The sequence below is a fragment of the Chionomys nivalis genome, chromosome 13 (assembly GCF_950005125.1).
Source record: "Chionomys nivalis chromosome 13, mChiNiv1.1, whole genome shotgun sequence".
Lineage (NCBI taxonomy): Eukaryota > Metazoa > Chordata > Mammalia > Rodentia > Cricetidae > Chionomys > Chionomys nivalis.
This window is the reverse complement of record NC_080098.1, coordinates 75292796-75318739: the sequence shown is the minus strand read 5'-3', so window position 1 is coordinate 75318739 and position 25944 is coordinate 75292796. Positions and strand designations below refer to the sequence as shown.

The 25944-nt window shown below is 50.0% G+C and overlaps 1 protein-coding gene across 3 annotated transcripts in view; it reads left to right on the top strand.

Annotated features, from left to right (window-relative positions):
- Positions 1-3452: 3452 nt before the first annotated feature.
- Ptch1 (patched 1) overlaps positions 3453-25944 on the top strand; it is a 65658-nt gene continuing 43166 nt past the window's right edge. Inside the window, exons 1-2 of one of the 3 annotated variants that reach the window (XM_057787032.1) lie at positions 3453-3688; positions 12694-12886. In XM_057787032.1, the coding sequence (XP_057643015.1) occupies positions 3686-3688; positions 12694-12886 (196 nt within the window). In that variant the 5' untranslated portion in view covers positions 3453-3685. Of the gene's footprint in view, positions 3689-10262; positions 11173-12045; positions 12093-12693; positions 12887-25944 lie in introns of those variants that run through there. The other 2 variants (XM_057787030.1, XM_057787033.1) reach the window with 2 other exon arrangements.

Below are 25944 nucleotides of genomic sequence, written 5' to 3'. Positions count from 1 at the left end.
TATCTACCCCTTTGGTCCTCAAATCCTTCATTCTATCAGTTGGCTTAGCTGCTTGTGGTTATCTCTTTCACAGGGAAGAGGCTGGTATGGGGGTCGGGGCAGTCACTGTAGAGCTGGAATCCCTACTTTGAGCAAGAGCTCTTTCAGGAAAGCCTAAGGAGTTGCCTGATGCCAGATTCAATGGATGGCCACAATCAAAGTGTGGTCGGTACGGTACAGCCACCAGCCCTGGGCAAGGTGGCATCCACCCTGAGTGGAGAGCCTCCCACTTGGGAGTTTTCCAGGTGTTAGAGCTAGTCATGGGGAAAAGGAAATAGACATGCTTAGACCCAAAGAGTATGTGCGTATGCGCACGCCTGTGTACAGGGCAACAAATCTCCAGTCGCCAAAATACTCAAGACAGGCAGAGGTGGGACAATCTTGCTGAGCCACAGACTTGGTCATGCCCCTGTATGGTCTGTTGGCAGACCTGCTTCAAAAGTCTTTCTTCTTTGACGCCTTCTGTCTCCATCTGGCCTTGTTCTGAAATCTCCACTTTGGGAATTATTCCTCTGGGTATGTCCTGAAAAAACAAGTTAATCGAGCACTACCTAGTAGCCTAACACCTCCATGCCAATTGCTTATCAGTCCAGACACAAGCCAGGGCTAAGCTGTTGTCTGGTAGCCTTGTCAGTCATTAACACCTCCGTGCCAAATGGGTTGTCAGACTGTGTTGCTCTGAAGCTGGTTTTTCTGGAAGGGATGGGGCAGAAGCAATGTTAGAGAACTGAAGTAGCTATTAGATGAGAAATGCCCCTTTGCTGGAGTCCCAGAAATGTCAACCTCCCCCAGAATGCTCTTCAACAAGGTTAAGGACTTTGAACATCCAGTGGATACAGGAGAGGTACGGCCTTACAAAACTGTGAAGATTGATTCCAGAGGAAAGAAGAGGGCAGGCTGCTCTAGGAGCCGGTGTGTGTTCCTTCCCCAGTTTCTCACTCCCAGCACCAAAGGTTTGCTTCTTTCTGTATCACAATGCTGTCCTTGCTCAACTTCAAGTATTTGTCCTGAAGACAGTTTTTTTTTGTTTGTTTGTTTGTTTGTTTTTTTGTGATTTTAAGGTCAGGACCTAAAAATATGAGCACAGTTATTTCAGTTATATGGGTGATGGATTTTTTTTCACTAAGGTCAAATGCTGTGTGGCTGTGTCTCCCAATGAAGATGATTTGACGGAAGGTCAGGGAGTGTTCCTCATGGCCTAGGCCTCTTCCAAGCCCTTTGCTGAAATCCGTTTTTGCCAATTGAGTGCCAAAGAAATGTCCAGCATCACACAAACTGCTAACATCCAAGGCCTTCCAAAGGAGTGTTCATTCTTAGCAGCCTTGATCAGATTCAAAAGGAGCGAGTATCCACATTGTGCTACAAATGAGGTCTTCCTTTTAACTAGAATGTGACAACCTCATGAGGTCTCTGGGAATTCTCCCACTTAACAGCTTTTTTTAGAGGGCATCTAAATGTCCTTCCCATAGTTTTCTTTTCTTACCTCCTTTCTATTTTGTATTCTAGATCATGCTATTTGGAGATGCAGCTATTTTTCCAGCAGTCCACACACAAGCATAAATGGAGAGGGGTCCTTAGATATGATGTCAAGGGAGAAGCTGGTGTGGTGTTTTTGTTGTCTTTTGGGGAAAGAGTTCCTTCCTCTCTCTCCCTCCCCTTTCTTTCTGTTTTCTTTCCCTCTCCCTCCATTTCTTCCCCTCACCTTATCTACTTTTTCCCTTTTCTTATTTCTCTCCCTTCCCTTCTCTTTCTTTCTTTCCTCTCTCCCATCCTTCCTTCCTCCATCCCATTCCTTTTCTTCTCTTCCTTTCCCTTCTCCTTCCTGTCTCCCTCCCTCCCTTTCCTTTCTCTTCTTTTTCTTCTTTCTGTCTTTCTGTTTCCTTTCCTCCCTTTCTCACTTTCTTCTTTTTTTCAGTTATGACTCTGAATTCATTGTTTGGCTAATACTCATTTTAGTTCATTTTGACTAAAGTCAGTTGGCATGAAACCTATTCGTAGACCAGCCTAATTTACAGGTTTGTCCATCATTCTGATGCTTAATTACCTAAAGCTCTTCAAGTGCAAGCATTCTGGGAACTCAAATGACCCTATTAAAGAACATCACATAAGGAGGGATAAATGGTAACTCCCGGGATTATTTAATAACCCGTGGGTTTGGGCATGTCCCCACAACACCTAATCACAATCAGCTAGAATGAAGAGCCTACAGGCCTACGTTGGGAGCTGGAGGGTGACTTGGTGGTGGTGGTTTGCCTACACATGCACAAGGTTGGTCGGGTGGCTGTGATGGAAGACCAGCTAGTGAAGTCTTGATAGCTTTCCTCTCGAACTCTTTGCCTTTGCATTTATAATTCACCTTTATAATGTAGTCCATTTAAAACATCATCTCCCAGCTATATGAGAAACAGGCTGTATTCAGCAGTTTAACAAATACATGCAACTCTTTCCTGAACAGGCCCTTGAAATTCAAGGGGAGAGGCCCCCTCAGGGCCAACCAGCACCTCCACCCCAAACCAATCATCGGAGGTTACCTGGTACGGGAAGGCAGCGTGGGTGGGATCATTTGGGTGGTATCCCCCAAAACCACAGTAATTGGAGGGGAAAGGAAGCAAATATCAATTAGGATTCCAAGGAGCCCCACCTTGGTGTCTTCAGAAGTAGTGGCTTACAGGGTCAGCCAACAAAAAAAAACAAAACAACCAAGGCTCCCTCACCCCCACCCAACCCAGCACCCACATAGGCCTCCTTTCCCAGAAAACCTCTGTGATATGCCCAGGACCCTGATGTGTGCCTGGGGATTGTCAGCTGGATCGTTGACAGCTTCTCAGCGCTTTGTGGGAACGCGACCCGGGCGGGGGTAAGGTGCTGTCTTTGGGAGCCCCCCCCCCGCAAAAGCATCCTTTGGAGGCTATGGGATACTAAACGCGCTTCCTCGCTTGCCCCCCATCCACGTTCTCCCCAACCCAGGATTCTGGAACCAAGGCCAAAAGGAGCGCAGCCGTTCTGGGAGGGGGGCGCCGGCTGGCGGCGAAGAGGGCTGAGGACCCCCCGCACTGAGGCCGCGGGGGGGGGGGGCGTGCAGGGGGCGGCCAGGGCTCGCCAGGGCTCGCCAGGCCGGGCGCCTCCCAGGACGTCGGGGAGGGCAGCCTGTTTACCCAGGAGGGCTGCACTGATAGCACGTTTCTCCAGTTTACTTTGCCTTCCTTGGGTTTATTGTAAAGGGGTAAAGTTTTCGGATCCGTCACGTGACCCTGACAGGTCCTGCCTATGGCGCGGCAGACCACCCACGCCGAGGGCCATGGACCTGCTTAATAGAAACAGGCTTGTAATTGTGAGTCCGCGCCGCACTCCGCCGAAAGCCTGCGGCGGCCCCGCGCGCCGGGGTTTTTACACTTTCCGTTCCTTTTGTAAAGGAGGAGGAGGAGAAGACGAAGACGAAGACCGGGGAAAGAAACGGCGACAGGACAGACAAAGAGACCCACGGCGACAGGGCCCGGGGGAGACGAAGGGAGACAGGGAGAAGACAGAGCCACGCAGCACCAGCCAAGGGGGACCCCGGGAAATTAATAAAAGGAATTGATGTGAACCTCACGGCCAGCGTCCGCGCCATCAGCAGCTGCGCTCCGGCCAGGGGCTGAGGCCGGCTATGGTGAGTGCGCGGTGCCCCCGGGGACGCCCCGCGCCTAGTCCCGACCCCTGAGCCGGCGAGGAGGGTGGGTGGCCGGAAGGCTGCAGCTCCGGGGTGCAGGATCGGGGTCCGCATCCCCATGCTCGCCTGAAGCTCTCACGCCGGGACCCCTGCCCCCAGGCCGGCAGGGCATGGGGAGGAGAGATGGCTGTGGCGCGCGGGGGGAAGGACTCCGGGGGGAGTTCCCACGGAGGGGGTCGCCTGGGATCCTATTTGCACGCTTGAAAGGGTCGCCACCTTGGTTTCCGTTCCTCGAGCCGGGTGGTGACTACTGCCTGGCCAGCGCGGCTGATGGAAGGGTTGGTGGCGGAGAGTGACAGCGCTGGGGGGCCGGCAGGGGGCTGCGCAAGGGAGCACGTGCGCCGCAGACGCTTTTCTGGGAGCAGGGGACGCCAACTAGAGGGGACCGGTGCACCCACACGTAGGGCTGGCGGCAGCGCGCGCAGACACCTGGCTGAACGTGACACCTAGAGCGGAGGGAAGCGCCTTGTCAAAGCCGCCGGCTCCTCCCTATTGCGGTTCATAGGGAGAAAAGAGGCCAAGGGCGCTTTGAGTTCACCGCTGGGCATGGGTAGAGGAGAGGGGTGTGTGCTGACTCCTGAGCTTACGGAATCGGGCACTCTGGTGCCTGTCACCCATTAAAGAGGTGGGCGGGTGGCGCAGTGCCCAGAACGATGTGTGGGGCCTCAGGGGAGCCTCGAAGTAGGCTTTACTGACCCAGACCTTCATGAAATGAGTCGGTCTCAACACAAGAACCCTCCGGTTCCCAAAGACTGCTTTTGATGACACGTGGTATGTCTTCATGTATTTAAGTCCATGTTTAAAATCAGTTGTTTCTGATGTCAGTGTCTGTCTCATAAGGAATCTTGTTCATGAACGACCCCAGAGACCCGTGTTGTGTTGGACTCGGATGAGAGGATCATCTTCCCCTCTTATCCTTCCTTTCTCCCTTGGAACTAGGTAGAAATACTGAAGACCCTCACTGGGTGCCTGTAAATAGTTAATAATTGAACCACTGAGTTCTTGAACCACAATAGTCATTTTTCATCGTTCTGTGTGTGTTCGAATTGTTTTTCCTTCTTCTTGGCTCCGGTACTTCAACATGCGATTAGTTGCCTCCACAAAGCTTTTTGGTGTCATCTTTTGTTACTGTAACTTATTATTTCTGGGTGGTTCCTCAGGATACATTGTTGCCTCAGGTGTATTGTGCCCTGTGTTGTAAAACAAGGGTCTTTCAATTGTGAATGTGTGTGTTCCAGTTGTCACCCAGTTTCCTTCCACCAGGCAATAAAATGACTTTGAATCCATGATCTTTTCAAATTAAAATGTTGAACCAAGGTGACACCAATAGACCCTGCCATTTTAATATACCAGTTAGCTTTATTTTAAACTCATGGTGAGAAGTGTATCAAATTTCTGGCTATATATATATTTTTTGTCATAATCTGACAAGCCATTTGAACAGGAGTTAGCACCATTTGGAACTGTTTTGTGAGCAGATATTTTTTAACAGATTGCTTTCAATTGTCTACAGATAAGAAATTTGTAAAATAAATATGGATGAAAAATACCCACCTTCCCCGTTCTGCCTCTCTCCCTCCCCCCACACCTTTTATTTTCTGCAGCCTCTGCCACAGTGTATAATGCCCCATTGAGACATGTAGGCGTGATGTGTAAACCGGATTAGGAGTATGAAAGAAAGACACACAATAAGCTGGAATTGTTTTACTTCCCTTTCATTTCTCATGCCTATATCTCTAATAAATTTACTCCAGCAGTGGGTCAAAGGGATCATGTTGCTCAGCTTCTTTTTCACGCAAGACCCAAAGGCAGGGAGCATTGAAACACACTGTTGTACTTTCTGCCACTGTCAGAGCAGGGTATAGGGAGGTAAAGAGATGATGGGAGAGAGATGGAGGGGGAACATGCTTGGGGTTTGAGTATTTCAAGAACACATCTCTATCAGAGTGGGGAAATGTAGCAAAGGAGATATTTAAAGAGGAGGGGGGAGGAGTCCATGCTGAGTCTTCTGTCAAGTTCACTGAAGACTCTGCAGTTGGTGACATTCCTAGCGAAAGAAATCAGTAGCTTTTGGTACTGTGTTTAAAGCTAATTCTTCAAGTATTTAAACCTGCAGTGATTGGCTCCAACTGTTCTGGGAGCTTCTGAGGATACCTCCCCTTGGTTACCCTCCCCACCCCCAGCCCACTGTAGGCCCTGGGTCTGTACTGTGGACCCTTTCATTTACTCCTTTGTGGCGTTGGGAGCAGCTTCCCATTAAAGGAGATCAGAGGTAATTAGCAGCATTATTTTGACAAGTTGGCTAGAACAGTTCCCCTTCCTCCAGTCTGGGGGCCTGGTGGGGGGGGGGGTTAGTAAGGGCAGGAAGCTGGAGGTAGAGAGAAGAGAGGGGAGTCAGGCCCAATAGTTTTACACTTTGGTGACTTCAGGATCGGTATAAACACACAGACTGCCAGTGAGCAAATAAGACATTTGTGGAGAGCCGAGAAAATGGGGTAAGATGGTGGCAGATTGGCTTAAGGCTTAATTCTCATTCAAAATGCCTTTGAACTGCCCAGGCCCTAGCCTAACCATCCATACACTGAACACCAAATCCTCCTCCCTGTCTCCATCCTACCCTTGTAACAGCCGTACATAGAATATCACATCCCCTTCCTCACTGCATCCCATCCTTGCAACAAAAATATTGTAGGATTTTAGCATCATGTTTGCAATTCTTTGAATTTCTGGAAAACTATTAAACTTGATGTGGGAAAATTATGACTTAGCCTAGGGTCAAATGGCTGGAACATCTTTGCCCCTTTATTCATTTATCTGCATCTTAAAGATACACTTAGTTTCATCTGAGAAGCCAGTGAAAAGTTAAGCCTCAACAAGCCTGGCACCCATAACTTTGCACCATTGGAACATTCCAACACAAAGGACAGATGTTTTATCTCAAGTGTCATCTTAGCACTCGGACAATCTGATGTCATTTTTGAGATGTGTGTGGCATGGCTGTGGATATCTGAAGCACTGGAACAGAGAGGGGAGGAGACAGTGAGAAAATCCAGAGCTTTGAAGGAATCCGTTATGGAAATCTACAGTCTTGGATCATGGTGGGAAGAAAAGAATGACAATTTCTGTTTTCATTTAAGCTTAAATTGGAAGAGGGGATGGTCACTCAACTCTAGCCTCACAGAGGCTGGCAACTTCTGCTTGTCAAGGCCTTAGGTTCTCAGTTATCTGGGGAGTCACCAGGCAGAAAGACCCTTAAAGGGACTGAACTGCCAGTAGACACCTTAGCAGGCCTGCCTCCTCCACTCTGCCCCTCAGGTCTGTGGAATCCTTGCGGTTAGCTGGAAGTTAACAAACCCGGTGTGGCTCAGCGGTCCCCTGCACAGGGCATGCATATTAAAGCCGACAAGGCTTACAAATGTAAATAAGGGTAGATTGATTAGGAACAACATTATCGCTGGGAATGTCACACTCACGGGCATCAGCAATGAGGCAAATTGGGGGCAGCCTCGGCCCTGACCACCCAAGTCGAGCAGCCTTTTTAGACTGGCTCCTCTTCCCTTTCTTAAAACGTTACAGAAACAAGGCCAATTAGATCCCCAAAGTAATTCATCTCTATGAAAAAAGCAGACCACAGGGGAAGTGGCGGGTGGGGGCTGGGGAGATTAAGATAGGGCTTGTTAGAGAGAGCCTGGGGATTGCGTCCTGAAGCCTACTGGTAGAGTTTACAGGTCAAGACCATTGTCTGAGATGCTGAAAAGTTAACCTATCAAACAGCGGGCGAGGAGTTTGCTGAGCTGTGCAGACCTCAGGGTTCCATGTTCAAAACGTTTAAGAATTAAGTCAAACCGAGGGAAAAGCGTCCGAGTGGAAGAGCCTTTGCATAGCTAGACTATAGTTCCATTCTAGAATCCCAGAATCCAAACAGCTATATGCAATCGAAGAAGTAAAACCCGGGTGTGTGTGTATGGGGGGGGGGGGGAGAGCAAATGCTTAGGAGTAAAATACTGTAAGGAATTTGAAAGATTACTTTCATAGGGCTATGTGGTTAACTGCCTGCCATACATATAGCCAGCTTCAAATTTAAAATCACGCTGACCTTTGAACTTGAGGTGTCACCCTCGAGTATTGAAAACAACCCAATTTCCAAGAGCAAGAAATATGAAAGCTAAAATAGTAGTTCATACTTTTTTGCTTTATGCTGATAAGCTATCAGAGAAAAGGATTTTACTCCAAGGCTTAGCAGCTCCGCTTCCAGCACTTTGCTCGCTCTTAAGGTAGTGTCCTTTCCCTCACCCTGTATGCCTTCCCTTAAGGATTTTTCAGCTGCACTTCCGAAAGTCAGTCGTTGGAAAATCACGTGCTCCCTGGTGTTAGGAATTTTGAATTTCCGCGCTGGCCCAGCACCCTGGTCCTCTTCCTTATTCTGTGAGCACCCCCAAACACTTCTACTCGGTCACTGATCGCTCAGATTCACCACCCGGCTTCAGGAACCGCTCAGGTTTTGTGGATTTGGCATTCAGAATGGTAAAGCGTCCTAAGAAAGTCCGGAAGGAGATGAGGCTGGAGAGTGGGTAGGCAGGCTAGGCAGCAGCGAGAGACTGCAACGCGGTGGGAGGGAAGGGCCCCCTGGGAGCCGCGTGCACTGCCCCTGCCTAGCCGCAGCCTGCGCCACTGAATGGAAGGGCCGAAGCGCAGCCATTGGCCGTCAGCAGGGAGGCCGTGCACGCATTGGGCAGCGCGAGGGGGCCGGGCCGCCTTCAGGAATGTACTACGGCGTGTCCGGCACGTCCGTCCGCGCCGGCCAGGCGCGCACACCGTTCGGGGCCCCGGAAGGCGGTGCGTACGGCGTTGAGAGCTCAGGGCGCGCAGGCCCAGCGAGCCGACCGGGTTACCTGCTGTGCCTGCGCCCGGCGCAGGCTCCAGACTAGATCGCGCGTGCGCGCGGACGGGCCTCTCGGTCTGGGTCACGTGGCGGACCAAGCTCCGCCTTCTCCCCCGCTCCTCCCCCTTTCCCTCCATCTGGGTTTCTTTCTTTCCTTTTCTTTCTTCTTATTTTTTTTTTCAATGAACACACACCGTGTGCATCTTAAAGCCACACTACCCCATTTCACGGCTTCTGTTGGCTTCTTACTACTCCGGTTCCCTCTACAGTTCAAGTGGGAAAAGAAAAATAATAGGATCCAGTGTTTCTGGGTCTGGTGTCAACTGAGGGAGGAACTTAACTTGAAAACTTATTGGAGAATGGAATGTGCTTTCTTAAGTTCCCCCCCCCCCCCTTAAAGAGCGTAGTTGTGTAGACACTTTAATTTGTCGCTGGTTCCAGGACTCCCCCCACCCCGAAGGTCGCCTGTTTTTTGTTCAATGTAAAGCAAATCCCCGGGATGTCTTAGTGACACCGGACGCAATAGCAGTACAAATCCTCGCGATCTGCCCACAATTTGTTTCAAATGAATCGGACATCAAAGCCTTTATTCTCCCCTACGTCACACTATTAAATATTACAGGATGCATACCGAGTTTTATTTTTTAAAAGCCTAAAATTGACTTTATGTAAGAATATGATTAATTAAAGGGGGGTCCAGATGAAACCCAAATAATCAGGAAATCTCTCGATTTCATTTCTCTGGGCTCCTGAAAAGATTGTTTCTTTTTTATATATTAAAGAGTCAAATAAAAATAAAAGCCTCGACTTCTACGAGACTATGTGTCTGAGTTCTCTTTACAAACTCTTTCAAATTGGACTGTGCTGTTGTGTATTTTTTTTTTGCGGGGGGGTGCCAGGGGATTTTTAAAAAGGTGGCTTTTCCCAACATCCTTGCTCTCTTTAGATTTCCATTTTGTTTATCTTAATACGAGGCGTTGTTCCCTGCGAGAGTCTAAGTCTTGCCTTTGGTTATAAAAGAAAAGAGGAAAAAAAATTGGCACACACTGGCGCACTATCCACCACCCTGTCATTATTGGTGCAGGCCTGGGAATTCAAGGCGGACCTCCCAGTATTTGCTACAGCTTGAGGCCAAAGAGCTACTAAAAGGGTTTTCTTTGAGGAATCTCAGAAATTGTTTAAGCGCTTAAAAAAATATTACATATCCCCCGTGTCTATTGCGAGGCAAATGCTCCTGTATGTGTGTGCGTGTGTGTTTGCGCGCGCGCTCGCAAAAGCCGTCTCACAAAAAGAAGACACTGTTGAAAAGAAAAGAAATAAGAAAGAAAGGAGGGGGAGCATTCCTTAATGGAAGTATTGCATGAGAGAAGGTTGGCGCTGAGCGAGCCCCCCCCTCCCGAGCCGGGGATGCACACACGGGGGTTGCCTACCTGGGTGGTCTCTCTACTTTGGTGAGCTGTTGCTAAGCAGCTAATAATAGTCATGTTTGCTGAGTAATTTCTGCCCTCCGCGAGCCAATCGCGTCGCAGAAACCCAAGCCATCTGACAGCCCCGGGGGCGGGAGTTCCAGCCTTTTTCTCTTTCGCTCGCTCTCTCCCCCTCCACCCCCTCCCCTCCTCCTCCTCTTTCTCCAAATGGAGAGAGTTCTTTTTTTTCTTCTTCCATCTCATCTATTGAGTCAAGGAGCTGCTGCGGCCGCTGCCCGCTGCACACACACAGAGCGGAGTCCCCAGGTCCCGGGAGCGAGAGAGGCGCGCGGCGCGGGGGCAGAATGGTCCAGCGGGTCGGTGAGGAGAACAAGAAAGCAGAGTCCGGGACCGAGCAGCCACCGCGAACCCAGCAGTCCGAGAACGAGCAGCCGCTTCAGAAGCCGCCACCGCCAACCCCAGCCGCAGCAGCAGCAGCAGCACCACCACCAACAGCAGCAGCAGCGGGAACAGTGGGAGCAGCGGCTGCCCCGGCCCGGCATCGCTGAGACCCGCCGGACACCGTCGCGTCGCCGGCAGCGGGCGCCGAGGAAGCCAGCGCGAGTGGCGGGGGTCTGCGCGCGCCTTCTGCCGTGAAGGGGTCGCGGCGCGGGGCGGGGACGTCTGGGGGGACTTGGGGACCGCGAGGCGCGCCCTGGAAGCGCCGGCTCTCGCCCTCCCGCGAGCTGGATGTGGGCAGCGGCGGCCGCAGAGACCTCGGGACCCACGCGCAATGTGGCAATGGAAGGGGCAGGGTCTGAGTCCCCGGCAGCGGCCACGGCCGCAGCACCCGCAGCGCCCGCCGTGTGAGCGGCAGCAGCGGGTCTGTCACCCGGAGCCGGAGTCCCCGGCGGCCAGCAGCGTCCTCGCGAGCCGAGCGCCCAGGCGCGCTCGGAGCCCGCGGCGGCGGCAACATGGCCTCGGCTGGTAACGCCGCCGGGGCCCTGGGCAGGCAGGCCGGCGGCGGCGGGAGGCGCAGACGGACCGGGGGACCTCACCGCGCCGTTCCGGACCGGGACTATCTGCACCGGCCCAGCTACTGCGACGCCGCCTTCGCTCTGGAGCAGATTTCCAAGGTGCACGTCTGTTCCCTCCTCCCTCTCCACTCTTCCCTCTTCTTCCTCTTTGGGATCCCTGCCACACACGCACACAGACACACTCCTGAAAAAGCAGAAGACAAGTGAAGGTTGAAAATTTCAAACCCTCCCTCCGGACTTCGGAGGAAAGGGCTGTCTGAGGTCCGCAGGGGGTGGAGGGGGTGCGTGCGTGCGTGTGTGTGCGTGTGTGGTGTGTGCGCGCGCACACGCCCTCCCTGGTGTGCCTTTTCCGGAGCTTTGGAAACCGTCCTGAGTGGACCACCTCCAGGGCGGCTGCGGTGCAGCGCTGCCCCGGGCCCCAGCGCCCTTCACCCGAGCCCCTGCCCTCGGTTGCAGCCCTAAACCTCCGCGTTGCCACATTTCTTAACCTCTTCGAGGGGGAGGCGGAGTGGAGAGAGGCGGAGAGAGGCAGAGGGGAGGGAGCCAAAGTAAAGGTGGTTTCCTTTTTTGGCAGCCGGTTCTGCTTTCGTTGAGCTTGAAATCTCTGCTTCCTTAAAAATTATTCTCGGGAGAGGACGTCCCCTCTCTTCCAGGTTTTGGGCCGCCTCTTCTCCCATCCTGCCGGAGAGAGGGGCAATTGTAAACAAGTTGCCACCTTAAATCTTCGGTGCTGGTGTGTAGAACGACCGGGTTCATTGTGTTTACGAGGCTCGCTGAAATGTGTGGAATCCAGGGAAGGCGAGCACCTAGCCTGGGGCCGGCCGGGGCCCTGGCCAGCACCAGGGCTCCGCCGTCCCGAGAGCAGCCTGCGCCCAGCCCGGACCCCCGCCGGCGCCGGCTTGGGCCTCTTCCCTACACTCGGCTTTTTTTTTTTTTTTTTTTCTTAAAAGATTTCACCAGGAGGGAGTGGGAGAGGAGGGAAAGATCCTTGTGGCCGCCCTCTTCCGAGCACAAATAGTGTAAGTTGCAGATGGCTGCCGAACTTTCTGAGCCCCCGCGTCGTCTTCCAAGGCCGTGGCAAAGTGTGTGGAGCGAGCTCTGGCTGCCGGGCTCACCACGTGGACCCCCGCGTGCAGCCACGCCAGGCCGGAGGCCAGATGGGCCACGGTCGCTGTATATTGTCCCTAAGTGCGCTTGCGTTCTTCACCCGCCTTCCGGCGTACCGGAGGAGGCCCACGGCTGGAGCAGGACTTGGGGCAAGGGGGGTCGTGGCCTGGTGATTTAAGTGTTGGACTTCTCTGCCCTCCCTCTCCCGGACCGGGATACTAGTGCCTGCCTGCCGTTGGCGGCTCCTCTGTTAGCCTCTCTCCCCAGCACGCCAAGTCTCATTCAGGGATAGTGCACAGGCCACGCGTGGGGGCGCTCCGTGGTCCCTAGAGTGCAGTTCCCACGCTGCAGCCTTGCTCTGATTTACAACCTAGTCCCCCCCCATGCCCCGAGAGCAAGTCCCTGCGCCACGGCCGCCCACGCCCCCCACTACTGGGGTGGGGGGGTCCCCAGGCGGGTGTGAGCGGATAGCGACTCCCCGGCGTTCACTCCTCCCTTCTGCTTCGTCCCCAGGGGAAGGCTACTGGCCGGAAAGCGCCGCTGTGGCTGAGAGCGAAGTTTCAGAGACTCTTATTTAAACTGGGTTGTTACATTCAAAAGAACTGCGGCAAGTTTTTGGTTGTGGGTCTCCTCATATTTGGGGCCTTCGCTGTGGGATTAAAGGCAGCTAATCTCGAGACCAACGTGGAGGAGCTGTGGGTGGAAGGTAAGAGACACGGCGCCGCTGGCGCGTCCTTCATCTTCCTTCCCTTCCTTCCCTGTGTTTGATAAAGATATTTGCCAGCCTGCACCTAGAGCCTCGCTGTGGCCAGAGGAGCCCCTGCCCGCACCAGGGGAGACTGTTTATTGTTTGCATGCCTGGCCTACAGCCAGGCCCTCCCGACAAAGGCCGCGCTGTAATCTACTCGGGGCGCTGCGCCTTGCTAGGTGTGGTGGGAGAGAGTGGCGGGGGCGCGAGGCCCCTGCGCGGGACGGACCACTCGGCAGGGCCGAGGGGGGGGTCCCCAAGGTCCGCCACAGCCGCCCGCCTGGCTTTGACAGGGTGCCAGCGGCCCGAGGAAGGCCTCTCGGATCTGGGCTCCTGAGCTTGGCTTTCTTCCCTCCCCCCACCCACCCACCGCGTCTGCGGAGAAAGAAGAGGGGGTGGAGGGCAAGGCCACCCCTCTAGCTGCAGGGAGTGTGCGCGCCCCCGGGGCGCGCGGGGGGCGGGCGCCGCGCGGGCCTGCGGAGGCGGCCGCGTGTGTGGTCCTGTTTTTGGACAGCTTTCAACTCTGGGGGAAAAAAACATTTGTCTCAAGGTACAAAAAAAAAAAAAGGGGGGGGGAGCGATGGGGGGGGTTGAAAAAAATAGTAAAGCCCAACTGGAACGCGTGTTTGTAAAATAGATTAATGTTTCCTCGCGGGTGGGGGCTTTTTAAATGGAATTATTCTGGGGGAAGGCTGCGTTTGGGAGGCCTGTAAGAAAGAAATTTTTTTTTTTTTTTTTAAAGAATGCAGGTTTGATAGGAGGGGCTACGGAAGCTCCCCCTGAGGTTTGTGTGCCGGTCTTTTTTATCCACGTTCCTCGATTCGGGGGGGGGGGTTGTGGACCTGCTTTAGAAAAGGACTTCTAAATTGAAACTAGTTTCGCCGTTTTCTCCCACCCCACCACCATGGACGATTTTAGGCCCTTTGTGATTACAGGCTTTCTTTTCGCTTTTTTTCTCTTTGGTCGTTTCTCAGTCATCTCTTTGAAAACTGTCAATCCCTTGTTTGAAAACATTTTAGCCTCCGGCATACACTGCTTTGGGCGTCTGAGTAGTTGGGCAGATGTTTCAACCCCAGATAACTGGTGCGTGTCTACTGTAAGCCACCCAGGATAAAATTTGAAAACCGGAGTTAATGAGCAATTCCTCAGGATGGTATTGGAAACTAACCTTCCTGAATATCCACCTTTCGGTGTTCTGCAAACTAATGGAGTATTTAGTTGAAAAGAGACAATTAAAATAATAGTGGAAAAGTAACAATTAATAATCCAAATCGTCAAAAGCAGAACCATTCCTGCCTTAAGTAGCTTGGTTGATGAATACAAAGGTGTCCTTTGGATTGATTCCATTATGTAATTTATGCCACTTTGCTTCCTTGTCATTGGTAGTTCAGGGACCAGTTTTATTGAGCACCCACTTAGTCCCCTCAGCAACAAGTTTCCTGAGTTTCTATACTGTCTATGCTGTTCCAAGCACTGTGTTGGGAGACACTGCCCAGAGATCTGTGCTTCAGACTTCTGGAATTCAATGTATTTTCACCGAGTTTAGGTTTACACTTGGACTGGTCCATGAACGTTTAATTAGGAGAAAAAAGGCCTTAGTGATGTCTTGAGGCAGACAGGAGTACTGGAGAGGCTAGCAAGAGTATGCTGTAGTAGGAAGAGACCACTGTTGGCAGGACCCCGGGAAAGGGGAGTTAAGGTCCTAGGTGCAGGAACTCACCAGCAGGGCTGTAGAACTAGAGCTAGTGGTTCCACAGTTGACTTTTTCCACACCAGTGACCATGTGCGATTTGGTTTTTAGTAGTTGGAGCAGTTGTTTCAAGAATGACATGAGATTTGTGAAGACGGACTGCAGGGTGCAGTGGGAAGGTGGTCAGTAAGGGGGCACACCCTGGCCTGCTTTGGGCATCTTGACGCCCCCCATCCCTCCACACAGACACTAGTACAGACCATACTGCGGCCCGATCATGCTAGGCAAACCCTCCTCTACATCCCCAACTCCAGGCTCAGGGGTCTTAGCTCCTTCCTGCATTGGCATTTTAGTATAGCTCATTGGTTCTTGGGAACACTTAACACCTACATTTTAAGCAACCACCATACTCCAGGTAGTATGTATTTCATTTTATAAGTCTTGAAACTCAATAAAGTATCTATACATATATGTATATAATGTTCCTTACAACAGCTGTCCCTTTTTTCAAGTGACAACTTTTCCAATAATGACCATAAATGGTCATCTGCGTTTCTATTCATGTTCACTTTGCCTGACGTTCATTGATTTCCGCTGTTTGGTCTAATATTGACTTGGCCTCGTTCATTCATTTATTCATTCTTGCCTTCTACAAGAAGCAAGTTTCGTAAATTAAACTGGACAAGGAGAACCCAATGTCAGAGTAGCCTGAGGTCTTGTTTATGCTGTATGGAACTTAGTGTTCTCCTGTGGGTCTTGGCTTTGAGGAGTAAATTCCCGGTGGTGATGGGTGACAGTGGAGGTTGGAGAGTCACAGGGATCAGCAGGCCCAAACTGAGGTTCATCTTTGCTCCATCAGCGAAGCACACTGTCGCTTGATGCTTTCTTCAGGTTCTGGGTGTGATTACAGGAGCCACCAGCTTGCTGTGCACACACAGACAGACGAGGGAGGTCTCACATGTCCTCAGTTAAGCATCACAAGAGAGGAAAGACAGATTGTAAGAGAAAAGGGAAGCTGGGGGGACGGCTTCTCCTGCCTTTGTGCTTGTGTGGGTGTCTTCACACAAGCTTACTGTGTGCATCCTGTCTGCCAAAATATTTTTACTATGGTTAAAAAGTTAGGGAAATCTCTTCGACAGCCATATCTTTGCCTTGACTTCGAGGCATAACATCCTGAAGAAAAACGTAGCTTATTAAGATAGTCAATCCATTTACCACAAAGATGAAGCCATTGTTTCCCTCCCTCCCTTCCCACATGTGTACACCTTCTGTGCATGCATAAGTGATAATGTTTTTGATTCTGTTAAGATGTTGGTTTAATGATTGCCTTTCAAGAAACTTTCGTACGTGAGGTGTCAACACACCTGAGTCTTAGGGTGTATTTTTTTACATGTCACAGATGTCAACAAGAGTTTACTTGTGAGTGGGCCAAAAAGGTTTGATAAAGACCTTGGTGTAGTTGGGCACCTACTATCACAGAAACATGGTGGCTCATAAACACAAAACCACGAGTGGTTATTTCCACATAGATGCATTTGACCAGTGTGGATTCTCTGTGCCTACTCTGCACCAGGCACTGCCCAAGACACTTGAGAGAAAGAATGATGACCATCTATAGACGAGTCACTAGGTGGTTAATTGCCAAGTTGTTAAGGAAATCAGGGGAGACTTCCAGGATGGTCCCAGGCTTGGGAGGGTGGAGATGAGGAATATTCTAGGCATAACAAAGAGGATGGGTGAAGACTCAAAAGTAATAATAATAATTTGTGGTGGCCTTCAGTTGTTCACCTTCCCGTGACCATGGAGTGGGTGGATGAAGTAGAGGTTGGGCATCTGGTGGTTTGGAAGGTCCACAGGGGTGTGTGCCATGTAGAGTGGGTAGGGCCTGTGTGAGCTCTCCAAGATACTGTTGTAGATCTGTGCTTCTTAGCTCTTGGTCCGCTCCCTGATGCCAAAAGTGCTTGCATTTGCTTCTCAGGGTGCTGATGGGAGCTGTTTTTGTTTTGTTGTTTTGATTTTGAACTGTGCTCATTTCTCAATGGCATTTCTTTCCTTTGAGTTAACAGTCTGCTGTCCTAGCTCCTTAATATCTGCTTCCCCTCAGCGCACTCCCCCCCCCCCCCAGCTCTCTGTCACAAGTTTGTTGTCAAGGTACTCCTGTGACAGAATCTTCATTTATCTCCCCGAGATAAAAGCTTAGCCAGCGCCTGGCCTCCTTTTCTGAAAAGGGCAACAACCTTGAAATGACTCCATATTGCCCTGGTGTTTGATTGTTAAGGGCTTTAAGGCCAGTATCGGGGAGGAAGATGAGAATTTTTTTTAAAGAGAAATAGGAGATTTTGCTTTTTTAAAAACATTCTTGTTTGATGGGCTGTCTCACTCTCAAGTCTGCACTGTGTTTGCTCTGGGCTGTGCACAGTTAGAGCCACCATCCTACCGTTGTTCAGCCTTGACACTCTTGCCATGTGAATCCGGATGATTCTCCACTGTGAGAGGCTGTGCACCCTAGAGGCCGTGCAGCAGAACCCATGAATGCTACCCGCTAGGTCCCAGCAACACTGTCCTAATCAAGTCATCATACCCATTCATTGTGAGAGGCCCCAACTGAGAACCACAGAGTTGGATGATAAGAGGCTGGGTAGAAGACCTGTGTTTTGCAGGTTTAATTGGATCTGCAAAGGCATCACTGTGTGTGTGTGTGTGTGTGTGTGTGTGTGTGTGTGTGTGTGTGTGTGAACAAGTGCACACAAGAGAGGTGCAAGCATGTTGTTGGTGTTCCCTTTGTACCCAGGGAAAAATGAATGACAAGTTAAAACCACCAATAAGTACTTGCAAAGAAAACAGCAGGTGGCTCAGATATTCCCCACACAGGGCAGCTCCGGACCCATCTCCAGGCTGCCCACCATTCTTGACCCACCAAGACGTTCGTTCATAAGCCAGTTTGGGTCATGGACTGTTGCAGATGCATCCAGCGCTGCTTGGAACTTCCAGGAGATGACAGCTTCCAGATGTATGAGCCGCCTGGTCTGTGTGTTTAGGTTATGCACCACAGCTGATGCCGAGATTAATGCTGGCTGGAGAGCTAGAGAGATCGGTCTGCTTTTCACAATACCATGTTTATGTTTCATTTGGATTTCGCCTTCAGTGCTGACCTGCCTGTGACCCCTGGAGCCCTATCCACTTGGGGTGAGGTGGTACTTACTCCCGCTTGCTTAATTTCTCTTGCTGGGGGGGGGGATAGAGAGGGGTTTCTGGATGCAGAGAGGGGCTTCTGTGGTTGCCTCCCACATGGTGAGTGCCTGAGAGTGAACCCCTGAAGAGCGCTGTGCTCAGGGGGTGATGTGTCAGGGCCCTTGAATACAGTGTTTTAACAGTGATGCTGAAGGAGACTAGATTTCATGGAGTCCGTTTTGCACAAAAGTCTTTCAATCTCTTGGCAACAGTATTTTGACACTTTGGGGTGTGGGAGTGAGAGGGTTATCCCTAAAAATTACTGTACCTCTACGATTCTCATATTCTACTGTTACTTCCAGTGTCTGCTACAGGCTCCTGACAGGTGGCTCCCTTTCTCATTTTATCTCTGGTCACCCACCCCTGCCCTCCTCCCACCCACCCACTCACTCCTAAATTGCTGGAGTTCACTTCCCCACAAGTGGGGTCAGCTCTGCAAAGGTCTTTCTGATCGGTTAGGAAAGAATTGGTAGATATGTGCTTTTGAACCAGTGGGGTGAGACAGTAGCTTCAGAGCCTTTATATATTTTGTGGGATGTAGTGGGGGCCATGAAGTATTCTACTGGGTTCTGGCCAGCAGAAGAGTTGCTTTTTGCAGAATTACAAGATAACTTTTAAGAACCATGGGCATGTTCTTTCTATGTGTATAAAATGGCCAGAGTGTATGGAATAAATCTTACCCCCTTCTTCTTGTGGCCCATGATGTAGGGGAGAATTGAGCCCTGTAGCATCTCTGAGCTGCTGAGCAAGACACAAACTGTAACATTTCCACCCAGACACCTTACCTGCTTCCACCTTTCCCTAAATGGAACCCCACCAGAGCCTGTGGAAATGCAGGGCTTTGATAGAGATAGAAGAGGACTGATTTTCTTATCCAGTTGTTGGCTGACCCTGTAGCCTTAGCTGCTCCCCCTCATGAAATATTTCAGTTAATATCCCAAGTTCAGAAGGTTCTGTTGGGGAGGGGCAGTTCAGTGTGGACAGGAGGAAGACCCTTTTGGAGTCTTCTCAGTGGGGACAGTTTTTGCATGCCCAGATACAACCTGGAGTGCCCCGGAAGTACAAGTCCTTCTGTTGCTTTTTCTTTGCTGCCAACCTCTGGATTTGAGCTCCTTACTAGGTTTCTCCCTCTCAAAGCAGATTGTGGATCCTTTTATATTAGACTGATACTCCCTTTATACTGCTTTGCATTATTTTTTTCTGCATATCAGCATTTAAGTAGATTTGGCAGGAAAAGTTCGCCTTCCTAGACAGTGAAATGCTGCCATCGAGAAACTGCCTGAATGTTGGGAGGTGTCCAGAAAGTTGCATCCTTGTCTGTCGAGGGTCGCTGTTAGGGTGGTAGTGTTGGGATTTAACTGGAATTTATAACATAGTTGGCAAAACAGTTGCCTTGTATTAGGGAAACTTTCTTTGGTGGACAAAGACAAGGTTCTTGGAGAGATTTCATATGGGAAGGGAGGGCCTTCCTTGTAATCCAGAAACCCAGCTGTGAATTGGCCTGAATAGTTCACCTTACCTGTGGGTTTCATGGGACTTATTGTCAGTGGCGGTGATGCTATAGTGAAGAAGCAGGTGTCCATGCATGTCACGGTATACGCGTTATATCCCTCCTGTTGGGATAGACGAAAAGAAGCTTCTGCAGATGTGCTCAGGGGAGCAGCTATTGACCAGGCATGGACAGAAGACAGCAGAAGGACCTGGAAACAGGCTTTCAGTCAGTGTGCTTAAGGGCTTCTGGCTACCAGCTCAGGGATCCTGCCCAAAAATGCCAGATGTATTACATAGTCAAGGATTGCAATGTAAACACTGCTCCGTGCCACAAGGCAGGGTGGTCCGTCTCCTATTTAAGAAGAACAGGAGACCCAGAGGAGCAGAGCAGGCCTTTGGCTGTCTGTCCACCCAGCACAGTCGTTCCGCTTGAGTTAGGGGCTGCACAAAACCCAGATATATTAACTCTTTGGAAGGCCGCAAGCAGCGTCCTGTGTTAAAACACCATAGAGAAGCAACTTGCCTTTCGTACAGGGTGTTGGAGATGTGGCTCAGTAGTATAGCACTTGCTAGCGTGCCCCAGACCCTGAGTTCTAGCCCTACTGCTGCCAAAACAAACAAACAAACAAACAAACAAAGGAAAGTTGAATAGGTTGGGGGTTGGGAATGAGTAGGGAGAAAGCTATATTCTTTGAGGAGGAGCGTCCTTAAGTTACTGTAAACACTGTTCTTGCCATCTGCTCTTAGTTAAGTTGAAAGGTGAGGGGAACCAAGACCGAGATAGGCCAGCTCTCCTCGGGACCTCCTACAGTGTCAGAGAAAGCCTGCCATGTTGGTTCACCTTCTAAGTTTAAGCCCAAGATTTATCACAGGGCTGCTGCAGTGTATGGCTCAAGATCCCATGTCAGATGCAGGGCTTTCCTGTTTGCTGTGCGTACTAGAGGAAACCAGGATCTGCTGCTGGCCAAGGGGGGTGGGGGTAGCTGGGCTCCTCTGGCTACTACACACTCAGGTGTTTTTACAGTGCTGCAAACAGTTAAGAATGGGGACGTCTAGAGAGACCACAGAATGTGTATTCAGCCTTCCTCAGAAGGACCAGACTCGCAGTGAAGAAGGCGGGTTTGTGAGTTAGGAGGAAATCGGATTTTGGCAATTGTTAAAATAAGTGGTCTAATATTTTCCTGATTTAAGAAAGCCATCCATAGCATGCTCTGAAGAAATGATAATGGTAAAAACAGGAAATTTGAGATTACAGAAATAGAGGCTCCCCCACTGCTTCCCCCGTCGCCCATCCTCCCCACCCCCACCTTTTCCCTCCCACTCGCTCAGTTTCCTTTGCCCCTTCACTGGGAAACCAGAAACCTTTACAAAATAGTTAAACATCACGAAGGCCTCACTCAGCCTAAGGAAGAAAATACCAAACCATTTTTTTTCCTAGCTGCCCAAGAGGTTATTTGTTTTTACCTGTTTCCCCTAAGGAAATTGTCATACTGTTATAATTAGTTTAAAATATGTCAAGAATCACGCGTCATTTTAATCTACATGTGGTCCAGAAAAGCACATCTAACACCTGGCTCGGTTGCAACCAGTGCTTGCAATTTGAGAGACTCTGGATTAGGACTAAATATCTGTTAGCTGCTCTCTCTAGAGATTTGGGGGATAGGATGACCCCCTTTTTTTCTTCTTCTCTTTTTTTCTTAAAATAGGCTACAGTTTCACATGGGCTCCCCAAAGAAATCTCTCCCCTTTTTTGTTTCCCACACCAATTGATTTATCATTTTGCTTGCAAGCAGATCCAGAATGTTAGGGCAAGAACACACTCACTTTTCTCTCGTAACTTTTTTGTTGCGGACCGAAACCAGTTGACTTGAATAAATTTTTCTGAGGCCTGAATGTAGCCAGCAACGTGGAAAAATCTTGCCATTCAGGGCCGTCTGAATGTACATTTCAGCCACACAGTAAGCTGCATTGGTAAGCACTGGACTGCTAAATACAACCATTTTTCGCAGCAGCGAGTTAGACAGGTGATTAGCATAATTAGCACGGCGCAGCTATACATATGGTAATGTTGAGTGTGTAAGTGCCAGCTGCGGAGTAAAATTTATGTCAGGGGTCGGCAGGGCTGTGCGAAAGTATTGTGTCCCAGCTGCAGGTCAGGGCCGCCAAAGCTTACCTCCTTTTCTCTCGGTGGTGAATACGCCAAACAGAAGAGAAAGACAGAAATATAACAGGTACTGCTTTGACAGAACAGCCCAGTTCTGTGCAAGAGGAACTATTCGGTAACGTTGCATACACATACCCATGCTTGTGCACACTTGCAGACGTCCCATTACTTTCTCTACAAGTGATCCTTCCTTCAAGCAGGTCTTCATGAGTGGGTATGGCTGGGGGGTAGGTGGGAAAATGAACCTGAGGGTTTCCAGTAAGGGGAAGGGGAATTCCAGGCCCTGCGCTATAAAAGGGCTTGGAAGTTGTGGTTTTTGTTAGCCCTGCTTGCCTCTCCTCCCCACATTGTTTTCCTTCACATTAAGTGTGGGGAGAATTCCTGACTGGGTAGGACGCTGTTTTCCTCTTCAGGGAAAAGGGACTATTGGGCGGGCGAGTTCTGACCAAAGGGCAAGATTTCATTGGTTGGACTCTGCCTGAAGTACTGGTCTTAAAGTTAGGGAAAGGGTGTGTGTGTGTGTGTGTGTGTGTGTGTGTGTGTGTGTGTGTGTAAAGGGGTGTGTGTGAAAGGGGGTGTGTGTGTGTGAGAGAGAGAGAGAGAGAGACCCCACTGTGGGCTGCAGCATTTCCTATGTCTGTAATCACTGTCAGACTCACTAAATTCTTTACAGATAAAATAGAAAAAAATCAAGTGGGGTCCTTGCTTGAAAGACCAGCCCTGAATGGCTCCCTCTTTGAAACGCCTGTTCGGGACGCAGTGAGGTTTTGTACATTTTCCACCCGGAGAGTTCTCCTCTGTTCTTCCCTCCCCCACTTTTTTGGTTGGTGGCTGAAAGACGTGGTGGTGTTGACAGAATATGGTTCACACACCATGCTGACCCGGTGATGAGACTTCCTCCTGGCACCAGGGGGTCCTTATGTACCGTCCCCTAATCCAGCTAATCCTGATGGCAACAAAATCATGAAAGTGGCCCCCGGTGCTGCATGTCTCCTTGCACAGATGTACAGACAAGGCCAGTGTGGCATTTCCCGGAGTCCGGGGAGCCTGCCTGTAAAGGTGGGGACTGCGCTTTCTCTCCTGCATGCCTGCACAAGGAGAAGAGGCTGGATACAAACTTTCAGAAGACTAGGGAAAACAGAAATGAAGTCAGCTTCACTAAGATGGGAATTGGGCTTGGTGTCATGCCACAGCCATACCCATCAAAGGCTTGTGTTTGGGTGCTTTCTATTTCTCTTTTGTTGAGACCGAGTCTCATGTAGCTGAGGATCGCTTTGAACTTCTGACTCACAAGAATCACCGGGCTCCGCTCTGTATGTGCTAGGCAAATGTATTACCGACGGAGTGATCCTAACCCCCTTCTGTTACTTGCTATTTATTTTGGTGTTTTGAGATGGACTTACTATGTGGTCCTGACTGGCCTGGAACTTTCTCTGTAGACCAGGCTAACCTTATACTCACAGAGATCTGCCTTTCTCTGCCTCCCAAGTGCTGGGATTAAAGGCATGCACCACTATGCCAGGCAGCCCTTTTTATTTTTTTAAATTAAGAACTCAGGCCTTAACTAGATGCAATCACTTGTGCTGGTTTCCGGTTTCACCTCCTGGAGGTGCTCCCTTTCTGCTCACTTTTCTGCAGATAAACAGACTTGACTGGTTGTGCATTCTTGTGAACTTGGGGCACTTCCCAGCCCGGCAAGCACACAGTGAGGGACAGAAATGTGTCTGGCTGGGACCTTTAGGCAGTTTGGTTTGAGTGAGAGCACACATACCATTCCCTTGTGACTGAGGGAGAAGGGGCCACCAGCAGATGCCAGGTTGTCTTGGGAGCTGCTGCAGGCAGCAGGCCTGGTGGCCGAGTGCTGGGCTGACGAGATTGCATCCGACAGGTTGAGTGGGTTGGTCTCAGGGAAGACCATTCAGAGGAAGCAGCCCTGGCTGGTAACAGATGGCACTGGGAGCTACTGGTCTGTGGAGTGGGGGTGGGCGGGGCACGGATGCCTGCCCAGTGCTCTGGTGAGTGTCTGCCCACTCACTCACCTGCCTTCAGCCCTCAGAGGTGTGGTCTTCGGGTGGGTGAGTGCGTGAGTGGATGTGTTTTGCTCTCTACGGGTTTTTGTGTGGTCGTCCTTTCAGGAGGAACTGGTGTGCTTTGAGCTGTCTGATTTCAGCATTTTCCCATGGTAGGCACTTCTTACTCTCCTGATGGGGGGGGGGGCAGACCTTTAAGCAGCACCCCTTCCCCACAAGGGGTGGATGGGCACAGAGACAAAACCTCACCCTGAGTTTTCGGCCAGCTCACTACCGTGTCGTTGTCGTCCCACCCCTCTCACTTCAGAGATGAACCGGTGCCACTGATTTTTAGAGTCCTTCATCTTAGCCGTGTGTGTATTTTGGCCTCCTGGTAACTAGTCACGTCACTGAAAGAAGGACCTGAAGCAACTAGAGGGTGACAATTTCTCTTTGAGGCCGCTAGATAATTCCCAGGGTTAATCAAATGTGAATGTGCACAGACCCCATTTTCCTAATTGGACTCTGAGTGGGTGCTTTTCAGGCTGAAAGGGTCATTTGTTTTGACTGACTGACTTTTTGGGGCTCTGGGGGGAATTAATATCTTGGACAGATGACTGTCTGTTCTCGAGCTCTGGCTGAGGCCATTCATTCATTTATTCGTGCAACACATTCTGAGTGTGCACCACGGTCCCGGTTTGCCTCTGTTGCTGGCTCACGGGGGGAACACACCACCTTGTTGTCCACCTTCAGATCATCTTTCTGTGGGGCACAAGAAGCTTTTATTGTGAGTCCTGGAGACACTGAGATTTTATTTAGGTTGCAGGAAAGGCAGTGGCTGTCCAGCAGGGGACGTGGTGGGGGAGAAACTCTGGTCTACAGTAGATTGGAATGGTGCCCATCCAGAGGGTATAGCTTGGTTGAATGCCCCGCCCCATGCTTCCCTTGGAAAACTATGCTGATATGCTGAATGGTTTGAGGAGAAAAGGAGACATAGCCCGACTGAGAGATTCTTTGCAGGAGCAACGTTTGTAAATACTGGTGTCAGCTTTATATTTGCAGAGGATGACATAGAGAATTTAAAAGAAAGAAGGGTCAGAATCAAAAGGAAAATGAGGCCATGGTCCATGGGGTCCTATTACACAGTACAGCCTCCTTAGCGACAACAAAGTAACAGACACAACAAATGTGTCCAGTAAATAAGGGGGAAGCTATTTGTCTACATCCTCAAAGCTCAAGCTGGGACTGTAATATACTCTGGGATAAACAGTTACCTGTGAGGTGTAGGGAAGCTGGCAGGGTAGTTGGATTAGTATAGCCCCATTATGGCCTGGTCAACTGCTCTCGCGCTCAGACACAGCTGGCCCCGGGTCGGTGGAGTTACTCAAAGTTTCTCTAAGCAAACGGTGTATTTTTTTTTTGTGGTTTTTTTTTTTTTTTTGTGTGTGTGTGTGTGTTTTTAGAGCTCTGCAGATGGACAGAGTCACAAATGCATAAGATTGTTTGGGTCTTGGGATCCTGAGTCTCTTTCAGAGAGGCCAATGGTTATTTTATTGTTAGAGATAATACATTTAGGGATAAGATGGATTAAAAGATCGCAGTAAGGTGTATGCACTTGAGTCTGTTTATTTGTTAACTAGCTAGGATCTCACATAGTCCAGGCTGGTCCTCCCTTAAAGACACTCTGTAGCAAAGGATGACCTTGAGCTTCTGATCCTCCTGCCTCTGCACTGGAGGGCTAGGATCACAGGACTGAACCCTACCTGGTCTCTTCTTAACCTCCTGGGGAAGCACTCTGCCAACGGAGCCACACCCTCAGCTGTGGAACTTACATTATTTTTACTTTATTATTTTTAATTATGTGTTTGTGGGTGTGGTCTGCATGTGGGCATGTAAATGTGGTACCCAAGAGGCCAGAGGCATTAGAGACCTAGAGCTGGAGTTGAAGGCAGTTGTGAGTCACCCAGAACGGGTGCTGAGAACTGAACCCAGGTCCTTTAAAAGAACAGTCAGTGCTCCTAGCTGCTGAGTCTCCCTCCAGCCCGTATATCTGTTTGTAATTCCTTTGTCTAGGAAGTCTTTTCTTGTCACATGGTTTCCCCCCCTTTCTCCTTCCCTTCCTACTTCCCTCTTTTTTTTTTTTTAATATTTATTTATTGTGTATACAACATTCTTTCTGCGTGTATGCCTGCAGACCAGAAGAGGGCACCAGACCTCATTACAGATGGTTGTGAGCCACCATGTGGTTGCTGGGAATTGAACTCAGGACCTTTGGAAGAGCAGACAATGCTCTTAACCACTGAGCCATCTCTCCAGCCCTTGTTTTTTTTTTTTTTTTTTTGTTTTTTTTTTTAACAAGGAAGTCTGCATTACAAAAAACTGAAAGTGGATTAACTCAAGAAATCAGATAAATATTCATAGATCGCTACTC